The sequence below is a fragment of the Mustela nigripes genome, chromosome 9 (genome assembly GCF_022355385.1).
Source record: "Mustela nigripes isolate SB6536 chromosome 9, MUSNIG.SB6536, whole genome shotgun sequence".
Lineage (NCBI taxonomy): Eukaryota > Metazoa > Chordata > Mammalia > Carnivora > Mustelidae > Mustela > Mustela nigripes.
The window spans coordinates 51,103,340-51,127,121 of record NC_081565.1 but is presented as its reverse complement, the minus strand read 5'-3'; the positions used below and the strand labels follow the sequence as shown (position 1 = coordinate 51,127,121).

Here is a 23,782-nt window from a genome sequence, read left to right as displayed (position 1 = left end):
GCAAATGCCTTGGTTCATACCACCATCATCTCTTGCTGGCACTGGTCTTCCCGCTTCAATTCCCCCTTTTCTAACCTCACAATCCATTCTCTCCATAGCAGAGTAGTCTTTCAGTAATGTAGTGAAATCATATCTTTCCTCTACTTAAAATCCTTCAAAGGTTTCCTATTAGTCTTGGAATAGAATCCAAATTTCTTCCTTCATTTTATACCACTTTTTCTTTCACTTTTTCTAACTGCAGTAATCCTTGTCTCCTCTCTGTATTTAGAACACACCAAGCAACTTTGTATCTCAGGTCGTTTTGCCATTCACACTGTAGATTTTTTCATCCTTCAGGGTTTCTGCTTAAATTTCACTCTTCAGAGAGGCTTTCCTTAATGAATGTAACAAAAATAGCCCTACCCAGATATTCTCTTTCTTATCACACTTTCCTGTACTTTGTAACATTTATCACACTATCTTGTTTTTTAAAAGGTTATTTAATTCTTTGTCAGTTGCCTTTCCCCATGTGAATTCCATGAGGGTTGGGGTGGGTTTGCCTTTTCTTGTCTGTATCCCCAGTGTTAAACTTCTAGCACATAGTAGGTACTCCGTACATAATCTGACTCACTTCGAATAATTATGAGATGTCTGTTGCATTTCAGAAGTAATTCTTGGCCTGTTTTTTTAACAGCTTAACTCGGTGACTCTCAATCATGGCTTCATGTTAGACTCATTTGGGGAACTTTAAAAAAAGTACCAACACTTTGTCTCCACACCATATCCATTAAATCAGAGTCTCTGGAGGTGGGATCTAGGTACCGTTATTTGAAAAGCTCCGTTAGTGGATTATTAATCTACAACCAGCTTGGGATATCTGTGGGTAACTATTATTCCCTCCAGATCACCTCCTTTCTTCCTTCATTAATGCCATTTAGTAGGATCCTATTTCAAATGATTTCTCCAAGAAATATTTCTGGAGAGACAGAAAACATTTCTTTATGGCCCTTACCAAATGATTTGTAAAGGCCACTTCAAGTTTGGTATTTATCTGTGGGTCACAAAACTTGTTCCCTGATGATGTAGATATTTTTATCTGCATGGGATTAGGTTTCTTTGGGGTACCAGGAGAACAAATATTTCCTGGAGGAGAGTTTGTGTAGATGTGTCCGCCTATGAGTAATTATGCTATTCAGATTTCACTCATAAGTGTTTGCTTTTCATTTATACTTTTACCTTTCCCTGTGGTTGGACAATCTCCCAGATACCTGCATGGTGTGCTGTCCATTTAATTGAAGTATTATCATTTGCTGAAGGACTCCTTATTAGAAATGCTTTCCCTGACCATTCTACCTAAAACGGCACCCAACCACTGTCATCTCCCTTCCCCTCCTTGCTTTATTTCTGTTTACATAACTTTTCACTAATTAACAAGTATACTTATTTGTTTATGCTGTGTTTTCTTCTGCTGGAATATAAGCTCCACAAAGATGGGATTGTGACTGTTTATTGCTCTATCCCTAGTAGCATTCAGTAGGTATTTGTTGAAAAGATGAGGGAATGAATGAACAGTGTTCTGGCTACGGGGTCTCAAAATTGATTGCGTGTTCTCTCTTTCTTCCTTCTTTTATTCCCATGGCATTTTGCTATATCAGGAAGCATCACTTAGGAAAAAGAAATATTAGTGGTTCTGGGAACCATTTTGTCCATGATTTAACAGTCCCAATTTTCCCCCAATAGTAGTAGTTAACATGAATGTGATCTATTTGCCTCAGATATTAACTTCAATAGTATGTAATCCATAAAAATATTTCCTGTTTATACCAAAACAATATCTGCTAATGTGGGATATGCTTAAGGACCATCAGGAATGTCTAGTAATTGCCGAGGGCAAGAGTTTCTTTGGCTTATAGGGAGCTAGTTGAGAGACATTTCTCACACGCCTCCTATTTGAGGGCATCGTGATAGGTATACAGAAAAATACGCATACAGATAGGGGTATAGAAAAAACAGGCATTTTCTACCTTCTTAAATCTTACAATCTATTTAGTGATATAAATAAACCATATGTATATAAAATGTGAGAATGATAAAATGATAAGAAAGATACAAAATATAAAATAGATTCAAAATACAAATTGAATAATATTATCTTGGATATATATATATATATATATATATATATACACACACATATATAAAATATGGGAGGCATATTATATAAATGTGTATATACACACACACACTAGTTGAATTAGACAGACTAGCCTAGAATTCCTGAAAACTGAGTTTTAAATTAAAATGTGAAGGCAATAAAGAAAGTAGATGCATTCCCTTTGGTGCTTTTCTGTTCACAAGCCCTGAACTCTTTACCTAACTCTTGCCTGGATTCCACTTCCTCTTTATAACATGTGATTTACCTTTTTCTCTTTGATGGACTTGTAAGTTGTAATGTCCAACCAGCTGCCATGAGAACAACATGAGAGTTGTTACTTTAAATCATATATTGGCTATAATGCTAGTTATAGTATAAAACACTAGTTCTACAATTATAGTTATAGTTATAGTTATAGTATAGTATAGTATAGAACGCTAGTCAGACTGTGTCCCTGTTGTCGTTTATTAGACTATATTGGACTCTTGAGCTGGACATCTTCTCTTTTCCCCTCCAGACTATCTCTTGATGTTTTTCTGTCCTGCTCTGTGGCCTGCTGGGCTTCCCTGTAAGAACTGGTTGGGTTCAGCCAGTAGGAAACATAGGAGATGGGCATAAGGGAAAGCAGTGAGGTTTGAGTATTTGTTCCCCTGGCTCCCAGGCTCTTGGGTCTGTACCTCTCAACAGGCAGCATTCTGTACACAGTTCTTTCTGTCTCCTGGTACCATTAACTGGTACCATTCCCCTTACCTCTTCCTGTTTAGGGAGATAACATCTTCCAGCCTTGGATTAGCTTTGAGGTATTTTACTATCACTTGTGCTTTCCCTCCATCCTACCCTGACCTTTGTAATTTGTCTCTATCTTGACTGTTCCTTAAAGTATTTGCTATAAGTTGCCATCAACTTCCTGTTGAGACTCTGATCAACTTGCCAAACGAGAAGGGAGTCAGAGTCTGAAATGTCTAACCCTCTAATCCCATGGTTGGCTTCAGTGGTAACCAAGTCCCATTCTTACCTCCATTCCAAAAGTTATTAACATAGAAAAAGGTACCTTTAAGCTTTCATCATTTAGAAAATTCTAAAGGTTTTGGGAAGTCTGTGCCAGAAATGGGGATGGGGATGTTAAATCACAGTATCAGAGAAGAGCAAATACCAATGTGTGTGTGCTTTAATAGTATATGAGTACTGGAATAGGGAATGGGTAAGCCTCATCAAGACAGAGATGTTAAATAAGGTTACTGGCAATGGAAGAAGTCCTTCATGTTTCAGGCAAAACCAGAGGAACAAAAGAGATGGAAGAGCTGGAATATTTTTGCAATATTGTCTTGAGGTAAGGAATACCTAAGACTATGGGGCTACCATCCCATCTCTTAGGGAGGAGGAAATTGCAACACAGGTCAAAAAAGGTGGAATGTGTCTCACTTTGGTCATATGTTAAAACAACAAACTGAAACTCTGCAACCCTCTGTATTAAATCAGTTAAACTCCTCATGGAATTTGGGATTGTCTTCCAAATTTTGCTAAGCTAACTCAAACCTAAAACATCCGGGTCTGTTTGTTTGTTTGCTTGCCTGTTTTTTCCCAGAACAATACCCACAGGGATTAGGATTCAATGGAGATAATTTTTTTTTAAGATTTTATTTATTTATTTGACAGAGAGAAATCACAAGTAGATGGAGAGGCAGGCAGAGAAAGAGATAGAGGGAAGCAGGCTCCCTGCTAAGCAGAGAGAACGATGCAGGACTCGATCCCAGGACCCCGAGATCATGACCTGAGCCGAAGGCAGCGGCTTAACCCACTGAGCCACCCAGGTGCCCAATGGAGATAATTTTGAGAAAAGCCTATTATTACAGAAAAAAGACAATTATTTAAATAATTTTGAATTGTTGTATAATCAGTAAAGATGAAAATGAAAAATGAAGTTCTGTTGTCAGAGCTCTGTAAGGTCATTGTTTTTAAACTGTGTGAGTATCCCATGGGACAACTGGAAGAGATGATGTCATCCTTGGATACCTGTGTTCTTGACAGAGCACTCTCAGACTGATCAGGGAATCAATAGTTGCCAGGAATCGCTCAAACAAAATTATAGTAATTGTAAGCATAAAATAATTTTCTTGGTTTACTTTGACTAACTCTTGGATTGCAATTTGTCTATATTAGACTGACAAGATATGTCTGCTGCTGACTCAAGTGTCACATTGGCACATTGAGCATGCGGATTTCTATTTTAACATTGAAGGGGAGGGCAGTAGGCCACTCTTGATTTGACTCACTTAGAAAAGCCCTAAGAATTGAGATAAATTTCAAAATGATGTGAAAGAAATCTGTGATATTTAAGGTCTGATCAGTACCTAATAGTGGTTTAAAATTTAATAATTAAACCCTGCTGATCGAATAAAGATTATGCCAAATCTGTAAAGGAGAAATAACTATGTCTTAAAATTTGGCATTCTTTCTGGAAACAAAGAACCATCAAGGCTGAGAAACTGCTAATACATTTCTCTTCTTAAACAGAAGTTAGAATTAAATTTTTTTTTAATTCAAATGAGAGATGCAATTTAAATACGATACTAATTTGCACATTTCCCACATTTTCCACAATATTTCAACTGTACAATGATGATATGGACAGAATTATATGTTTCTATATTCTAATATAGAATATATATTCTATAGACTTTATTATTAATTTCTGTAGAAGAGACATCATCACTTTTAAATGTTTGCACGAAGAATTGCACAGGAGAGACATTGTTGTTTGTTTTGGCATTTTTATTCAGATAGTATTACAGATCTTTAACTTATTGTTCTGAGTTACAAATTTAATATTCAGTATCTCACATATTTGTGTCATTTTTGCAAATAATACAAGAAAGAACTTCTTATGTATCTTCTGAAAATGTGCAATTTTTTTTAAGATTTTTTTTTTTTGACACAGAGAGAGAGAGAGAGAGTGAGATCACAAGTAGACAGAGAGACTGGCAGAGTGGGAGTGGGGAAGCAGGCTCCCTGCTTAGCAGGGAGATCGATGCTGGGGCTTGATCCCAGGATCCTGAGACCATGACCTGAGCTGAAGGCAGAGGCTTAACCCATTGGGCCACCCAGGAACCCTGAAAATGTGCTATTTTTCTATGCTTAAAATTGTCTGCCAGTAAAGAACCTTTGTAACTCAACAATAAATATACAATGCAATTAAAAAATGGACAAAGGACTTGAACCGACATTTCTTCAAAAAAGATCAATGTCCACAAAGCACATCAAAAGGTGATCAATGTCATTAGTCATTAGGAAGATATAAATCACAGCCATAGTGAGATACCATTACACACTCTCTAGTATGGCCATAAAAAAGGGAAACTAACAAGTGTTGGTGAGGATGTGAAAAAACTGGAACTCTCATACGTTGTTGGTGGGACTGTAAAATGGTGCAGCTGCTGTAGAAAACAGTTTGGTAGCTCCTCAGTAAGTTAAACATCGAATTACCATATGACCCACTGATTCCACTCCTAGGTATATATATAAAATAACTGAGAACAGGTGTTCAAACAATAACCCATATGTGAATGCTCATAGCAGCTCTATTCACAATAGGCCAAAGGTGGAAAGAACCCACATATCTATCGGAGGATGAATGGAGAAACGCATTGTGTTATACTCATATCATGGAATATTATTTGGCTAAAAGAAAATGACGTAGGTCCATGCTACAAAATGGATGAAACTTGAGAACAATGCTAAGTGAAAGAAGATGGATGTAAAAGGTCACATGGTATGGTTCCATTTGTAGGAAGTATTCAGAAGAGGCCAATCCAAGAGACAGAATGCAAGTTGATGGTAACCTGGTTACAGTCTCTCTGTCTACTTGTGATCTCCTCCGGGGTGAAGATGGGAAGTGGAAACAGGCAGTGAATTAATGGATATGGGGTTTTGGTTTGGGAAGGTGAAAATGTTCTGGAACTAAATACAGGTGATGGTTGCCTAACACCATGAACATGCCTAAAGACATTTTATTTGTAGCCACTTTAAATGGTTATAATGCTACATTTTATGTTATGTGTATTTTATCACCAAAAAAAGAAAAAGAAAAAAATTTTCTGCCCACTCATAGATTCAGGATATTCTTTTGAGGCAGGTATGTATATTTATTCTTGTACATGATAGAAGAGATTTCACTGTTTTTCAAAAGAATCTTTCTATAATTGGATGAAATGATACCCTTTTGAGTGAACAACAAATAACCATTAAGAATGTGCATTCATATTGATTTTGTGACAACCTTTTGAATTATGTGATTAGAATTTCCAATCTTAAACCCAATGAAATCTTACAAGCTCAGACATAATGCTGTATTTCAAGTGACAGGTACAGAGTAAGGGATCAGAGACATGTTTTAGAATTAAGTGGATCCATATTCTGCTTTTCTAATACCAGATGTGGAACATTGGGCCGGGTATAGTAATCTCTCAAGTCTCAGTTTTCTCATGAGTAAAGTGGGAATAATATCTATTTTTCCATGATGTAAGAATTGAGTAAGTACATATATGAAAAGTAGTTAGCCCTGGACCCAGCTTATAGTAAATGTTCGGTATGGGAGTCACTTCTAAAACAGGCTTTTGTGTACTTTTTCTAATCCTTATATAAGTTTCGTGGGATGTTTACCTTTGGTGGGAAAGAAGCCCACTCAACCTGCCTTAGCAGGGTTCTATTAGGGAGCGTGTCTTTTGATATGCTGACTAAATTCTGGCACAAAGCAGTAATTTTGAGAAGAGGTCATCAGTTAAAGTGGTCACCTCCCTACTTTCACAGCCACCTTTTCCCCACCTCAGCTCTCTGTATTCCAGAACCCTTTCACACAAGAGAGCAATCTACTTTTGGTAAAACTCTAGTGCTAGCTCAACGCCATCCCTTTACTAAAATCATCACAAGTAGGACGCGTTAGCATGGCAAAGAAAAAGATGGTGATTGACTATTTGAAGTTTATAAAGAAGGAAGGAAGGGAGGGAGGGAGGGAAGGAAGGAATAAAGGAAGGAGAAAGGGAGACGGAGAGGCAGAGAGGGATGAAGAAAGAGGATAGGCCGGTGGAAAGAAAGCTGGTCTTCTTTAACTAAGCTCAGAATTACTGATTTCAATAGGTCCAAGGACACATACTGCGGGGCCGTGTGGGTCACACTCGCTCTGATATTCAGCCAACTGAATAAAGAAGCTGCCATAAAAACTTAAAGGAAATCGTGACTCTTGCAAAACAAAGGACAAAGGTGCGCAAAGGATCATAATTCAAATGGGAAATCCGCCCGATAGTCCCAGCTCAACACAAGGCTTTCCACATCTCCCTGACATGAAGTCAGCCTGCTGGACTTCAGCTGCACCTAAAGCAGTTTTGCTAAAGGGTGTGAAGAAAACACTTGAGTGTAAAATTTATTCCCTGATCCTCAAGGAGCTTACAACAGCGCTGGGGAGATTAGCCGTGTAACTAACACTCCAGGGCGGTCAATGAAACGTGACAAACGAGTTGGCAGGGGCCTTGGAGGCGGAGGAATTCACAGTTGAGGATCATTTGGGGCTAGGGGCTTGTCAAGGAAGACTTTAAGAGGTGGGAGGTAAGTTAGGCGCTAAATAGTGGGTAGGGTTTTACGCGGGCGGGAAGGCGTGGCGTTGGGAACCGAAGACTCCGGCAGCGCTTGTCCCGCTGGCGCGCGCAAGGGACAAGCCTAACCCCTTGGGCCACGGCGCGTGCGCAGTCTAGCGCTGGCGCCGGGCGCGCGTCCCGCGGAAAGCCCGCCAGGATCCGAAAACGCGAGACCCCGCGGTCCAAGGCGGGAAAAGGCTCGCGCATGCGCGTCCCGGAGCTTCGGGCTCGCCGGGATGGGGAAGGGGAGGTGGAGTTTCCAACAGGGAACTTGACCCGTTAGCAGCCGCGGCTATGGCGGCGCGCTCGTCGCCCTCGCCGCTCCCTCCGCCCTCAGGGCGACAGTTGGGCCCCTGGTCCCCACGTGTTGGGCGGGGAACTGTGGTACACGCAGTGCGCAGCGAGGCCTCGGGGCTTGCGAGCGCAGTGCGGGAAGGCGTCGTGGACAAAAATGATATATGCTGGCGGGGCGAAGAAGGGTCAGGGGGCCGGCGAGGGCCAGGGGGGGCGGCTCCGGCTCAGGCTCCCCTCCTCAGCTCGCCCAAGGGGTCCAAGCGGCTAGAGGGCATCTCGGTAGAGGAGGCGATGGTGACCCGGACGCAGCTGCTGGAGGAAGAGCTGAGCAGCCTAAAGGAGGAGCTGGCCCTGTGTCAGGTATCGAGGTGGCCGCCGGCCTTTCCCCTACACTGCGGGGCCGGGGCCGGGCCGGTGGGTAGGCGCGCCCCTCTCCCTCTGCCTCAGGCGGCGTCGCTGCGCGGGTTCGGGACCCACCCATCTCCGCCCCGCGGCGCTCCCGCTCGGCTTCCACACGCAGCCCGGCTGGCTGCTTGGTGCTGGGGGGGCGCGGCAGTGCCCGGCTCCCTGACCTGGGGCTCCCACCCCTCTCCGGACAGGCTGGGCAGGGTTCGCCTCGGCGCCCTGGGTTTGGTTTTCTTCACTTGGATGCCACCAAAACATGCAGTCGCACCGCCCCCCCTCCCCAAAAGCCCAAGTTCCCGGTCGTGACGGTTAAGTGGTACTTGGAGAGGAGTTGAGTGAGTCCACGAGTTGATAGGTTGAACAGGAAAGTTGAAACACGTCTATTAAAATGAAATCCACCGATGAAGGAACCTGTTTTTAATTTGCAAACCCACACTTGTTCTTAAGTCAACCTAAGTTAAACTTAAGTGGTAAACACAAATCAATAATTTTTAGGGTGTCTTAGGCCGGGAACTTTCACACATAATAGACGATGCTTGATGTTTATTAATCAGCTATACGAATTCTATAGTCCTTGAGACAGAAAATTCATTTTCATGTCATCGTGCCAGTGAAAATCATTTAGTAAATCAATTATGTTAATTTACTTGCCTGTTCTATGTAGGGTTATTAAAGATGGCTTGGCTGCATTCATGTTCAAAGAGATTAGATTTCATTTGAGTTTTGCATCCTTACCACCATCTCTTCTCTGATTTTACCAGAACCTTTAGACAGCGTTGGGCGATATAAATGTTGGGGATTCACTCAACAATAAATCGTTCAATCACTTTGTCTTCAAGATAGAACCGATTAGGAATTGCTAACAACCAGGGTAACTTTATGAACAGTATCATCAGTTAGGTTAGTAAAAATTCTTGAAATTCATTCTCTCTCATAGTTTGTTCTATTGGATTATTTTGCCCCTTTTGTAGGTCCTTGCTGATTGAGTCAAGGCTGTAAAAACAGGACAGTTTTGTTCAAATTGAGTATGTATTTGCTTAAACAGGCTGGGGAAATATATGTGACTGCTTTTTCATTTTCCCATTTTCTGTTCTTCACTGGATAAGGAGCGAAGGAACAAATAAGAGACACCAGTGAACTAAAACATTTTTGTCCTCTGCACACCTCACCCTTGGATAAAGATGTTAACCCATGATAAGGGTTTTGTAACTTGGACAAGTCCTAATCTCAGATGCTATTTGCCCATATCTTCTTTACTCTCCCTTTTCCCTTTATATATCCTAGTTATAGCTGTCTAAGGAGCTGAGATACTTTTTACAACTGACTTGATTAAGGAAATCACTCTGTTGGAAACAGCCCACTGACCCCCACCCCCAAATCTATTCCCTAGTCTTTAAAAATGTAGTTTCACATATGGTGTTGGCTCTTGTGACCTTGGAAATATATGGACTAGGAAGATGATTAGATTGCTCTAGGCAGATGTAAGAATAGAGATGGTCATAATTGGGCTAGGATCATGGTTCTTGAGATTTTTGTAGTATTGACACTGTCAGATAACCACAGGCATTCCAGTAATATGAGATGAGATTGGCAGTATCCCATTCAAAACTGTGGTCAAACCACACTCCTGCTCTTGGGTAAACTTGGGAGAAATAACAATTGAACCCCCAATTGTTTTATTAAAAAAAATTTACATAAACATTCACTTTTAGACCTTTTTATTTTGTTCTACTTACTTTCTCAGCTAGAAATCACATACCCCAAAATGTAGGATTAACCCCGTTTTTCAAACCTTTCAAAAATTGCAACTCAACATAAATTCATTTTTCATCTTAACCTAGTATGTATACACACATACATATACCTAGAATTTCAGGAACAATGTTTACTCTGTTTGTCATGGACTTTGATTTTTCTTCAAAATTCTATTTTTTAAGAGAATACCACTCAGATCTACCAAATTAATTCGACACAGAAATGGATCAAATGTACATTTTGGGGAAAAATATTTCTGCAAATTAATCTAGTCATAAGTAGTAGCTTCATACAGGTTAGTTGGGTTTTTTCCCATGTTTAGCTTACAGGAATTCAATTATATGTACTTGGTGGAGAACAAGAAGATTTGAGTGGGTCCATATACCATTCCACCCCATTGGAGTTACTCAGAATAAGCATATAAAAGAAAACAATATCAGTTCCAAGTATTTATCATCCAACTTTATGTGAGTGTAAAATTGAAGTTGTTTTTTTTTAATGGCTCCATACTAGCAAGCAACATGCACATAATGCTTAGCTGAAGAAAACATCATTAACTTCAGTGTGGGGAGAAAAGCTGTCTGAATTGGACCTACTGAGGATAAGAAATTGGCTTCCTAATATAGCTTGTCCTTCAAGTGTGCTTCAAAGGACAATTTAAAGTTTGTGACATTTATGCCTTATTCATTGATTTAGAACCCAACTTCACCATACTCTTAATTTTGATTATGAATTTCAAGAATGTGTTCTATTTGCAGTTTAGGATATTGTAAGTATGTGTATGGGCACATTTATTACCACCTATAGAATACCAGAAGATAAGAAGTAATGTTACATATGTGTAATATATAGACATATATATACATACACATATATTTGTTTGTAATGTATGTATGTATATCTCAAAGCTTATTTTCTTTTTCAGTTGCAGCCAAAAATATTCACTAAACCTGTGAGCCAGTTTCAGGTTCAAACTTATTTAGGGCATTTAAATGAAATATATGTTGATACCTGGCTGGATAAGCCGGTAGAGCGTGCAGCTCTTGATTTCCAGGTTGTGTTCAAGCCCTGCACTGGATGTAGAGTTCACTTAAAAAATGAAATTAAAAAAATATATATATGTTTATTACTCCAACTTTAGTGATGAAACTAAGTTTAATGAAGCATGTGATATTGGAATTAAGATTATATGACTAGTTATATTTTTTGTTAAGATATTTAGGTATGTTGAAAACTTATCCATTTCATAAAGAAGAACAATTTGAAAACCCATTTTTTTTAAAAGATTTTATTTATTTATTTGACAGAGAGATCACAAGTAGGCAGAGAGGCAGACAGAGAGAGAGAGTGGGAAGCAGCCTCCCCACTGAGCAGAGAGCTGGATGTGGGGCTCAATTCTAGGACCCTGAGATCATGACCTGAGCCAAAGGCAGAGGCCTAACCTACTGAGCCACCTAGGTGCCCCTTGAAAACCTATTATATAATTAAAATCCTCACCATTGTTAGTAGTTGTCTTTTGGTATGTGAATCTTTTTGTGTAATTACTTTTTATAATAATAATTTATTGAGAGGCTACTTTGTGCTATGCTTTGTAATTAAACTCATTCCATTGTTTTCCCTGTGTTCTGGTAGGCAAATTATTTATTTAATGAGGGACATAGTTTTCATATGTTTGTTGAATTCATTCTTCCAGTAGAGATAAAACGAGGGTCTGTTATGTTGCCAGTCATTAAACTAGGTGCGGGGGAAAAGTATGTACCCAGTGAAAAAGATAATTTTGGGTGTCTGTGTCTGCCAAGTTGATACTTATTTCCCTACCAGCTAATAAGTGAAAGCCAAAGTGAGTCCATTACTAAGATAATATAGATTCAAATCTCTGAGTATTTGGTCAACTCTTTTGTAGGCTGTGTTTACTATACTTTGTGATGTAGAGATTTTTTTCGGTTTTCTTGCTGTATCTCTTTCACTGTGCTAGAGCTAAGCCCTTTGTCATTATGTCATATTTAAGTGGAAGTAATTCATTTTATAAATTATGAACTTTTTACTCTTTTACATTTTTACTTAATGCTAACCTTTCTTAGTATTTTAGGTAGAAAAGTTGAGGTGAAAATACATGTAAATATTTGCTATTTTGTTTTGAAGTGAGCTATAAGATAAATTTATAAATATTACTGATTTCCAGGGATTTTGTAATTTCCTCATCATGCCTTTTAAAAATAAGAGCTATTAGAGCACATTATGTTGCATGGTTTATTCTTTCTTACCTTCACTACCTTCCAGGCAAGTTATGACATGTGATTTATATACTGACATTTCTTGTTTTTAACTTGAATCATTTTAATACCCAAATTCTAAATTCTTGTTTCTAAAAGGATAAAGTAAAGCATGATATATAGGAATGTTTAGATAAGGTAGTACTCTCTAGTACTCGGGCTGTCAAAAGTCTTCTGAAAACAAGTAAGTAAGCAGTCAAACAAAGTAGATCAAAGATTTGAGCATTAAAAAATGAAAACATAAAAATTTTAGAAGGAAGTGAATGTAGTAAATATATTTGTAATCTCTGAGTAGAGAAGGCCAATCAGAAAAATTGATAATAAAATCCATAAGCCATAATAGAAAAGATGGATAAATATGAATATATAAAAGTAATAATTACCCTTTTGCAAAAGCACTCCATCATAAATAAAGTTAAATAAGCAACAACATACTGGAAAACAATATTTGTAACCCATTTTATGGACATGAGTCTAATTTTAAGATTCCCAGCAGTAACTTTTATATTTCATTTGCAGAACTTGGTCACATCCCATAGGTAAGAGGGGCCAGGGTTTTACTTGGGCAGCAAAGAGTCAAATGGTTTATGTTACAAATAGGAAGGAGAGAATGGATGATGGACACAGATCCAAATAGAAATATCTGTCGCACAAGTAAAACCAACCAGCCAGGGCGCCTGGGTGGCTCAGTGGGTTAAGCCGCTGCCTTCGGCTCAGGTCATGATCTCAGAGTCCTGGGATCGAGTCCCGCATCGGGCTCTCTGCTCAGCAGGGAGCCTGCTTCTCTCTCTCTCTCTCTCTCTCTGCCTGCCTCTCTGCCTACTTGTGATCTCTCTCTGTCAAATAAATAAATAAAATCTTTAAAAAAAAAAAAAAACACCAACCAGCCAAATAAAATAATATGAAATGTGCTGTGAAAAAAAAAAAAATTAAATAGAGTAAAGGGTTATCAGAGACTTAGGAGTTTGGGTGGCTGTAAATATAGTAGTCAGAGAATTTTCTTTTGAGGTGACATTTAAGCAAAGACCTGAATGAAGTGAGGAAATAATCTACATGAAAATCTGGTGCATGGCACATGTGCAGAGGCCCTGGCACAAGCGGAACAAGAAAACCAGTGTGTATAATAAATGGAGAGAGTGATAGATGAGGTTGCAGAGGTGTGTATGAGTCAGATAATGTTGGGTTTTGTAGCCTTGTTATAGAATTTGGATTATTTTCTTAATCTGATGGGAATCCATTGGAGGATTTTGAGCTAAGGAGGCCAGGGGACCACCATGGATGGGTAGGTGAGAGATGGGGTTGATTTGGACTAGGAGGATGGTGATGGAGGTGGTGAGAAATGGTTAGAACGGGACATATGTTGTAGGTAAAAACAATAGGATATACTGACTAGATATGAAATATGAGGAAAAGAGAACAGAATTGACTTGGCAGTGTTAGGCCTTTGAGCAAACGACTTAGATGATGGCATCATTTTCTGAGCTGAAGAGTAGTAAGTTTGTAAAAAGTAGGAAATCAATAATTTTTTTGTTTAAGTTAAATTTGAGATATCTACTAGGTATTCAGATGGAATTATTGAGTTGGAGATTGATGTCTGCACCTAGGGGTGGAGAAAACAGCTAAGGATGGAAATGTTGTAAGTCCTCAGTATGTAGTTAATACATAAAACCATGGAACTGAATGAGGTCACCTAGAGCAATGGTTCTCAACCTTGAGTGCACAAAATCACCTGAGGAACTTTTAAAAAAAAAAATACTGGTGCTTGAAACTTACCTGAAACCAATTAAGTCAGAATCTCTAGATCACCACTGTTTTTAAAAACTTCTTTTAAAAACTTCTCCCAAAGTGACTCATAACTCAGTCACAATTGTTGTAACAACTGGCCTAGGCATTACGACTAAAACTGCCCATTGTCTATGGGATTCAGCTACATAGAGGACCTTGAAAAAGGAATTTAACATCATAGCGGGGAGGGACATCTGACTGGAGAAAGTAATAGAGTGAATGGAAGTGAGGAAGTGGAGACCATTATTATAGGTAACTCTTCCAAGGAATTTTGCTGAAAAGGGGGACTGCAAAATGGAGCAGTAAATAGAGAGCAATTCTCTTTTAAAGCAAATTTTGTCATGTTATTCAGCATTCCAACCTTTACAACCCTGAAGTGTCGCTGGTAGAAATAGTAAACATGAATGTGAAGTGCCAGAATGTGGAGTGCTAAGAACTTCTTAAAATAAAGCTTTCCTGTTCTGTATAGTAATAGAACTAGGGATCAAGTAATTTCTTTCATTGTTTTCATTTAATGTAGTGTTTTCTCTGATTTAACTACAAAGCAGTGCATTAAAAATGTCTTTTGTTTCTTTAAGGCTGATAAAGAATTTGTATGGTCTTTGTGGAAACGTCTCCAGGTAACAAACCCAGATCTCTCACAAGCAGTCAGTTTGATTGTAGAAAGGTGAGCTCTCAAGTTACTTTTCTATGAGTATTTGGTTTGTTGAATTTGTTTTGCTTTATTATTAAAATTAAAACTTGGCATTAAGTCCCTAAAGAGATTTGACTTCCAAATGAATGTGGAGCATGATATTATAATTATTGGACTTATTTCAAGGGGTGCCGAGTCACCAAATACAAATAGGCCATGTCTCCTGCTCGTATTCTGATGTATTTGGGAAGTTGGCAGGTAAGAGATAATGCTATGACTTGGACACTGTGTGCGTCTAATGTGTCTGTGTATATGTGTGTGTTGAGCTCTTACAGCTCAACTTTAAAAATTGGAGAAGTACCTGTTATTTGGCTTTTTACTCTGAAACCACCTCTATTCATAGCTTTCTAGACATGGCTCACTTTTCCCCTGAGGTAACTGCATTGTGTACTTTAAAGTCTGAGATGACATAGTCAGAATAGAGTAAATGTTCTGAAATAGACAGAGGGATTTCACTTAGTAGTCTGTATTACACTGTAAGGGATGCCCATTCATTTAACTATAGATTATTGGTCCTCTCCTTGGTCATTAGAAACAGCGGAATGATGCTGGGTACTCTTTATCAAACATTTGGTATATAGTAGTCCCATGAAGCTTAGCCTAACAATTAAAACACTTGGTTTCTTATTAAATGGTTTCCAGTACATTGCCTAAGTGAGAAGCTAAGCACATGGATGCCTTTTTCCTTTTCTTTAATTGAATCATGATTATATAATCTGAATATCATTTTTTAACACTTTATTTATTTATTTGACAGACAGAGATCACAAGTAGACAGAGAAGCAGGCAGAGAGAGAAGAGGAAGGAGGCTCCCTGCTGAGCAGAGAGCCCGATGAGGGGCTTGATCCCAGTACCCTGGGATCATGACCTAAGCCGAAGGCAGAGGCTTTAACCCACTGAGCCACCCCAGTGCCCCTGAAATTATTTTTTTTCTAAGATTCTATTTTTACATGATCTCTACACCCAAATTGCCGCCCATACCTCAAACCCCAAGATCACGAATCACATGCTGACTGAGCCAGCCAGGTGCCCCTGAAATGTTAAAAAAAAACAATAAACACAAATATCCTGGTAAATGGCCAAAGGAGACATTGCGACAAAAGAGTGAGAATGGTTCATAAATATATAGGGGAAGGTTTCTCTCATTAATAGCCAAAACAATACAAATTATAGCAATGAGGTACATTTTCTTATTAAATTGGGGAAAAAATAGGAAAGCGAAATACTAATGTGATAAATGCTGGTAAAACTGTTATTTTCCGACATTGTTATGGGCAATGGCAACTGGGATAATCCACATAGAAAGTGTCTGGTTTGTACCCTTTGATACACTAATCCTGTTTTTAGGGACCCCGTCTAATGACATAATCCAAAATACATTCAAAGCTGTAGATACAAAGGAGTTTGTGTGGGAATCTGGAAGCAACCTGAACGTCTAAAATATAGGGGAACAGAGGGTTACTAACTGTACCCCACAGGAAACGTTATGTAGCCATCAATACTGGCTGTGAACATGATAGAATGTTAAATGAAAAAAAAAGCCATCTCTAAAACTGGACCACGGAAAGCAGGAGACCAGCTAGGATCCTACACCACACCCCGTCCCAGAAAGGACTTGTGTGATGCACCACTCCCTCAGGCCCCATTGTAATACCTGAGAAGGTTCCCTTTACAGAAAGACTTTTTTTCTTTGCTCACTGGGGAAGGAGGGCAACTTAGACTTTATGCTCAAGGAAATGGTATTTTATCATGAGTTGCGTCTGGCTCTGGAGTTCTTGGAAAGTGCCGGTCCATTCTTGAGCTCATTGGCCACCAGTAGTCTTTTGCTGGGCAGGACAGTCACCATCTAGTCACAGCTCATGAGATTTGCCTGAGCTCACGAAGCCATAAATGGTTATGGTCTCAGGTTAGAACTACGGGGTCGGTCCTTCATTTATGATCCCGTCTTGTCTCTTGGCCTGAGGATAATTCTCAAGGTTGGGATATCATTACACAATTTATTTGTAACTTTCCAGATTTCTGCCATTACAAACATGGTATCACATTGGCTTCTGTCTTCTGTGTTTATTTTACTGGAGCCATTTAAGAGTATAGACTGATGACTCCAGAACCCCTAAATCCTTTGATGTTTTTCAAAAAGAAAAGGACTGTCTCTTAGGTGAACACGTACATCTTCCAGAAGCAGGACAATGGTGTCGCCCAGAACAATGCTGTTATCGGAGAGAGGACTTTACAGGGTTGTTGTCTGTCTCCTACCAGTGTTCCCAGTGGCAAAGGGACACCCTTGGCTTGTGTCTGACTTGGTTGTCCAGTCTCTCTCTTGTCTGGCAGTATGCAACAATTGTTTTTCCTTGGTGTTTCAGGACACTGACGTTTTTGAAAGGCGCAGGCCTGTGGTTTTGCAGAAGGTCCCTCTGCTGGGTTCTCTCATGCTTACCCACAGAGCAGAGAGCTTAACATGGAACTCCTTGATACCAGGACCCTGAGGGTCATGACCAGAGCCAAAGGCAAACACTTAACTGACTGAGCCACCCAGTGCCCTGGAATTTTTGATAGTGCTTATAAAAATTATGTTTACACTATACTGTAGTCTGTTAGTGTACAGTAGCATTATGTCTAGAAAAACAACGTATATACCTTAATTTAAAAATACTATATTGGTCCCCCCCTCAAAAAAAAAACTTTAATGCTAAAAAAATGTTAAACATCATCTGAGCTTCCAATAAGTTGTAATCTTTTTCTGGTGGAGGGTGTTGCTTTGATGTTGATGGCTGCTGAGTGATCAGGTTGGTATTTACTAACAGTTGGGGTGGCTGTTACAGTTTCTTAAAGTAAGACAACAATGAAGTTTGCCACATCAGCTTACTCTTCCTTTCCTGAAAGATTTCATGCTGTTTGATACCATTTTATCTCCAGGAGTATTTCTTTCAAAATTGGAGTCAGTTCTTTCAAACTGAAAGATTCATAAATCCTTTGTTGTCATTTCAACAATCTTATGGCATCTTCACCACGAATCCTCTCAAGAAACCACATTCTTTGTTCATCTGTAAGCAGCAACTCATAATCTGTTAATTGCAGCAGTTCAGTCACATCTTCAGACTCGACTTCTAATTCTAGTTGTCTTGCAGTTTCCACTATACCTGCAATTACTTCTTCCACCAAAGTCTTAAATCCTTCAAAATCATCCATGAGGGTTGCAATCAACTTTGTCCAAACTCTTGGTAATGTTGGTATTCTGACCTCTTTCCATGAATCATGACTGTTCTTCATGGGATCTAGAATGGTGAATTCTTTCCAGAAACTTTTCAAATGACATTGCCTAGAGCCATCAGAAAAATCATGATCTATGGCAGCTCTAGCCTTATGAAATCTATTTCTTCAATTATAAGACTTGAGAGTTAAAATCACTCCTTGATCCATGGGTTTCAAAATGTATGTTGTGTTAATAGGAATAAAAACATTGTCCATCAGAGCTCTTAGGTGACCAGGTAGATTGTCAGTGAGCAGTAGCATTTTGAAAGGAATCTTCTTTTTTTTTTTTGAGCAGTTGTTTTCAACATGGCTTTAAAATATTCAGTAAAGCATGTTGTAAATGGATGTACTGTCGTCCAGACTTTGTTGTTCCATTTATTGAGGACAGGAGAAGTAGGTTTAGTGTAATTCTTTTTTTTTTTTTTGTAAGTTTTTTTTTAATTTTTATTTTTATTATTTTTTTTTTAAATTTTTTATTTTTGATAAACATATATTTTTATCCCCAGGGGTACAGGTCTGTGAATCACCAGGTTTACACACTTCACAGCACTCACCAAATCACATGCCCTCCCCAATGTCCATAATCCCACCCCCTTCTCCCAAACCCCCTGCCCCCGGCAACCCTCAGTTTGTTTTGTGAGATTAAGAGTCACTTATGGTTTGTCTCCCTCCCAATCCCATCTTGTTTCATTTATTCTTCTTCTACCCACTTAAGCCTCCATGTTGTATCACCACTTCCTCATATCAGGGAGATCATATGATAGTTGTCTTTCTCTGCTTGACTTATTTCGCTAAGCATGATACGCTCTAGTTCATGGCTCTATGTTTTTCAAAAATGGTAAATGAGCATTGGTTTCAACTTAAAGTCACCAGATGTGTTAGCCCCAAAGTAGAGTCAGCCTGTCCTTTGAAGTTTTGAAGCTAGGCATTGACTTCTCTCTAGCTGTGGAAGTTCTAGATTGCATCTTCTTCCAATAGAAGGCTGTTTCATCTATATTGAAGATCTGTCATTTAGTATAGACACCTTTATTAATTCTCTTAGCTAGATCTTCTGGATAACTTGGTATAGCTTGTCCATTAGCACCTGCTGCTTCGCCTTGCACTTTCAGGTCATGGTGATGATTTCTTTCCTTCAATATCATGAACCAACCTCTGCCAGCTTCAGATTTTTCTTTGGTAGCTTCTTTACTTCTCTCAGCTTCACAGAATTGAAGAGAGTTAGGGTCTTGCTCTGGATTAGGCTTTGGCTTAAGGGAATGTTGTAGCTGGTTTAATCTTCTGTCCAGACCCATTAAAACTTTCTCCATATCAGCAGGAAGGCTGTTTAGCTTTCTTATCATTCATGTGTTCACTGGAATAGAAACTTTAATTCCCTCAAGAACTTCTCCTTTGCATTTACAACTTGGCTAACTGTTTGGTGCAGGAAGCCTAGCTTTTGGCCTGTCTTGGCTTTTGACATGCCTTTTTCACCAAGCTTAATTATTTCTCGCTTTTGATTTCAAAAGAGATGTACAACTCTTCCTTTCACTTGGACACTAGTGGCTTCTGTAAGGTTATTAATTGGCTTAATTTCAGTATTCTTGTGTCTCAGGGAATAGGGAGGTGTGAGGAGAGGGAAAGATATGGGGAAATGGCCAGTTGGGGAGCAGTCAGAGCACACATATTTATCAATTAAGTTTGCCATCTTACATGCATGTGGTCTGTGGTGCCCTAAAACAGTTATAAGGGTTTGAAATGTTGCAAGAATTACCAAATGTGACACAGAGACATGAAGTGAGCAAATACTGTTGGAAAAAATAGTACCAATAGACTTAATTTCATATAGGATTGTGACAAACCTTCCGTTTTTGAAAAACTTGGTATCTGCAAAGCATAATATAGTAAAGCACAGTAAAACGAGGTTTGCTGGTCCATATATTTGTGTTCATGTGTTTTACTTTTTATTATGGAATATTTCAATTAGATGCAAAGGCAGAGATAATATTTTAATGAACTCCCATGTTTGCTCCTCATCCAGCTTAAACAGTTATCAACACATGACCAACCTTATTTTATCAGTAAACATCTACTTCCTTCTTGTCTGCTCTTTCTACCAGTAATGGATTATTTTGAAACAAATCCCAGATATCATCCACAATTACATACGTGTTTATAGTCAGTTCATGTTATTCACAGCAGTTATGTTCTATAAAGTCTTTGAAAACATTGAATTAGCCGACACTGGACCACTTCTTGTGGGGAAGTAAAGGTTTAGGTTTCTGTGAGCTTTTGGCACAACTTCTTGTCAGCTGGTCAACATATAACATTGTTTTAGGTATGTTTCTCTTTAAAGACCTATCTTATGTAATATGTATTGTTGATTCATTACTGTTGAACTCATGATACCCTATAACTCATGCTTGAGCAAAAGTTGTCTAATACATTCTTTACTTCAAAAGGCACATCACAGTTTTCTTAACACTTGGGAACACTTCATAACACTTCAGCATTGTGCCTGGTGATCATTTTTAACAGTGAAATCAACAACAAAAGTGCAAAATTGTGAAAAATGTGGCACTAAATAGAACATGAGAACACTTGTCAATGGTATGAGAACTGAAACAGAACATCCCCTTGTCTAACCTCTGCTGGCAACATGTGGTTTGCGTGACTTAAATTTTTGCCACATCAGGCATGCCTGCTTATGACTGAAAAATGGCGTGAGTATTGATTTTAGGCTTATAAATGAATTTTAGTGAATAAGCAAAAATTCACAAATTCTGAGTCCTGGAATGAGGATTGATTCTATCTCTAAACAATAAGGGTTCTTTTTTAAAAAAAATATTTTATTTATTTATTTGACAGAGAGAGAGACAGAGTGAGGGAGAGGGAACACAAGCAGGGGGAGCAGAAGAGGGAGAAGCAGGGTTCCCGCGGAGCAGGGAGCCGGATATGGGTCTTGATCCCAGGACTCTGATATCATGACCTCATCCGAGGCAGCTGCTTAATGACTGAGCCACCAAGCACCCATGATAAGTTTTCTTTTTAATAAAACCATGGGGTCATAGTTGAGAGTTTTGTGATTATTCCTGAATACAGTCAAATATCCAGTCAGTTTTCAGATTTCTCCAATAGTCTCATAACTCTTTTTCTTCTATTATTATTATTATTATTATTTTTATTTTTTTTGAAGGAGAACACATGAGAGAGAGCCTGAGCAGGGGTGAAAGAGCAGAGAGAGAGGGAGAGAGAGAATCTCAAGCAAGCGTGGAGCCCAACACGGGGCTCGATTTCCTGACACTTGAGATCATGACCAGACCTAAAATCAAGAGTCACAGTGTTAACTGACTGAGCCACCCAGGCTCATACTTATTTAAAAACTTGGTTGGTTCTGGGGTGCTGAATGTGGAGCCTGCTTGAGATTCTCTTTCTCTCTCTCCCACCTCTGCTCATGCTCTTTCTCAAAAAAAAAAAAAAAAAAAAAAGAAAAAAGTTAGTTTGCTCCTATGAGGACTCAAACGCAGTTTGCAACTCTATTTATTTTTTTAAAGATTTCTTTATTTGAGTGGGGGGAGGGGCAGAGAGAAACAGTGAATCTTAAGCAGGCTCCCCTCTGAGCAAGGAGTATGGAGCTCAGTGGGAGGCTTAATCCCACAATTCTGAGATCATGACCTGAAATCATAAACTGAAATCAAAAGTTGGATGCTTAAGTAACTGAACCAGCCAGGCACCCCTCTCTTTGAAACTTAAAATAATAATAATAAATTAGTCCATTTATCCTGTGGAGTTTCTCACATTTTGGATTTTTCTGATTATAATAGTCTGTATCCTATAGTTACCATACCCTTGATATTAGACCTAAAGGCTTATTCAGATCTCATGTCTTATCATATCAGAAAGCACATAGTGTCTTATCCAGATCTTTTTTTTTTTAAATTATTTATTTATTTGACAGACAGAGATTACAAGTAGGCATAGAAGCAGGCAGAGAGAGGAAGGGAAGCAGACCCCCTGCTGAGCAGAGAGCCCGAGGTGGGACTCGAGGTGGGACTCGATCGCAGGACCCTGAGATCATGACCTGAGCCGAAGGCAGCGGCTTAACCCACTGAGCCACACAGGCTCCCCATTATCCAGATCTTTTTGTGATAACTTTGATCAGTGTCTCTTTAGTCTTGAACATTCTGTATTCTTCTTTTTAATGGCATCAGCTTGTTAAACCACCGTGGTTGTTAGTTATCCTTTAGTAAGTCTTGTATTCTGGATTCACTTGATTGCTTCCTTGTGTTATCACTCAGACTTCTATTCTTTAATTATTACAAACTGAAAGGTAAATCTAAAGCTTGATTATGTTCAGGTTCAACTTTTTTGGCAAATATTTCATAAATTGCTCCGTAGCATATCTCAAATGAAAGCACATATTGTCTGATTGTGCTCCTTTTAGTAATGATAGTCTTAGTGCATTAACGTGATGACAGTGTGATCCCTCCATTATAAAGTTGTATTTTTACCTTATGGCCAACAGGTAATCTAGAAAGTAAATGCAGTAATGTACTGGTGCCCTGCAAGTGTTCACTTCTCTATCAGCGTTTCACCTAATTTGAGTATAAATTGATTATCTGAATTTATTATTTCATTAGGAGCCAAAAGTTGTGATTTTATATGTTTTTTATTTCTTCTCTATTAACTGGAATTCTTTAACTTTTTGTGACTTTTTAATATATATTATCTTTAAATTTTTTAATTTTTTTGATTAGCTAATATGGCTATATGATTATATGATTCAGCATTTTAAAAGCGTTAAAGAATATGTGATGGGGAGTCTCCCTCTCACTCCTGTCTCCAGCTATTCCTATCCCTTCCTCATACACAGTAATAATAGTGCATTTCTGTCTTTGATCCATTTTGAGTTAAGTTTTGTAAATGTTATATATTAAGGATCCAGTTTCATTCTTTTGCATGTGGATAGCCAGATGTCCCAGCGCCTGCTGAAAAGACTATCTGTGCGTGCTCCAACCACCGCCCCCTCCCCGCCCCCACCTTGGATGGTCTTGCATTTGTTAAAAATAGGTTGACCAGGGATGCATGAGTTTTTTTTCTTGAATTCTTAGTGCTATTCTATTGGTTTGTATGTCCATTCTCATTCTAGTGTTAAACTGTCCTGATGACTGTTGTTGTATACTAGGTTTGAAACCAGGAGTGAATCCTGCTTCTTTGTTTTCAAGAGTGTTTTGGCTATTCTGGGTCCCTTATAATTCCAAGTGAATTTTACTGTCAGTTTATCAATTTCTACAAAGAAGTGATCTAGAATTCTGATAGGGATTATGTTGAATTTGTAGATCAGTTTGGGGACTATTGCTATCTTAACAATGTTAAATTTCTATATCATGAATGTGGGATTTTTTCCAATTTTTAGTCTAAAATTTCTTTCGACAATGTTTTTAGAGTTTATATTTTGCACTGTTTTGGATAAATTTATTTCTAAGTATTTTACTATTTATGATTCTGTTATAGATGGAATTATTTTCTTAACCTTATTTTCAGATTGGTTAGTGTAACTGTGTAGATTACAATTGATTTCTGCATA

General features: G+C 38.7%; 1 protein-coding gene across 5 annotated transcripts in view; it reads left to right on the top strand.

Annotated features, from left to right (window-relative positions):
• Positions 1-7,982: 7,982 nt before the first annotated feature.
• CNTLN (centlein) overlaps positions 7,983-23,782 on the top strand; it is a 297,883-nt gene continuing 282,083 nt past the window's right edge. For 4 of the 5 annotated variants that reach the window (XM_059411594.1, XM_059411595.1, XM_059411593.1 and 1 more), the window contains exons 1-2: positions 7,983-8,415; positions 14,852-14,940. In XM_059411594.1, coding sequence (XP_059267577.1) covers positions 8,056-8,415; positions 14,852-14,940 — 449 coding nt within the window. In that variant the 5' untranslated portion in view covers positions 7,983-8,055. The remainder of the gene's footprint in view (positions 8,416-14,851; positions 14,941-23,782) is intronic. The other variant, XM_059411596.1, reaches the window with a different exon arrangement.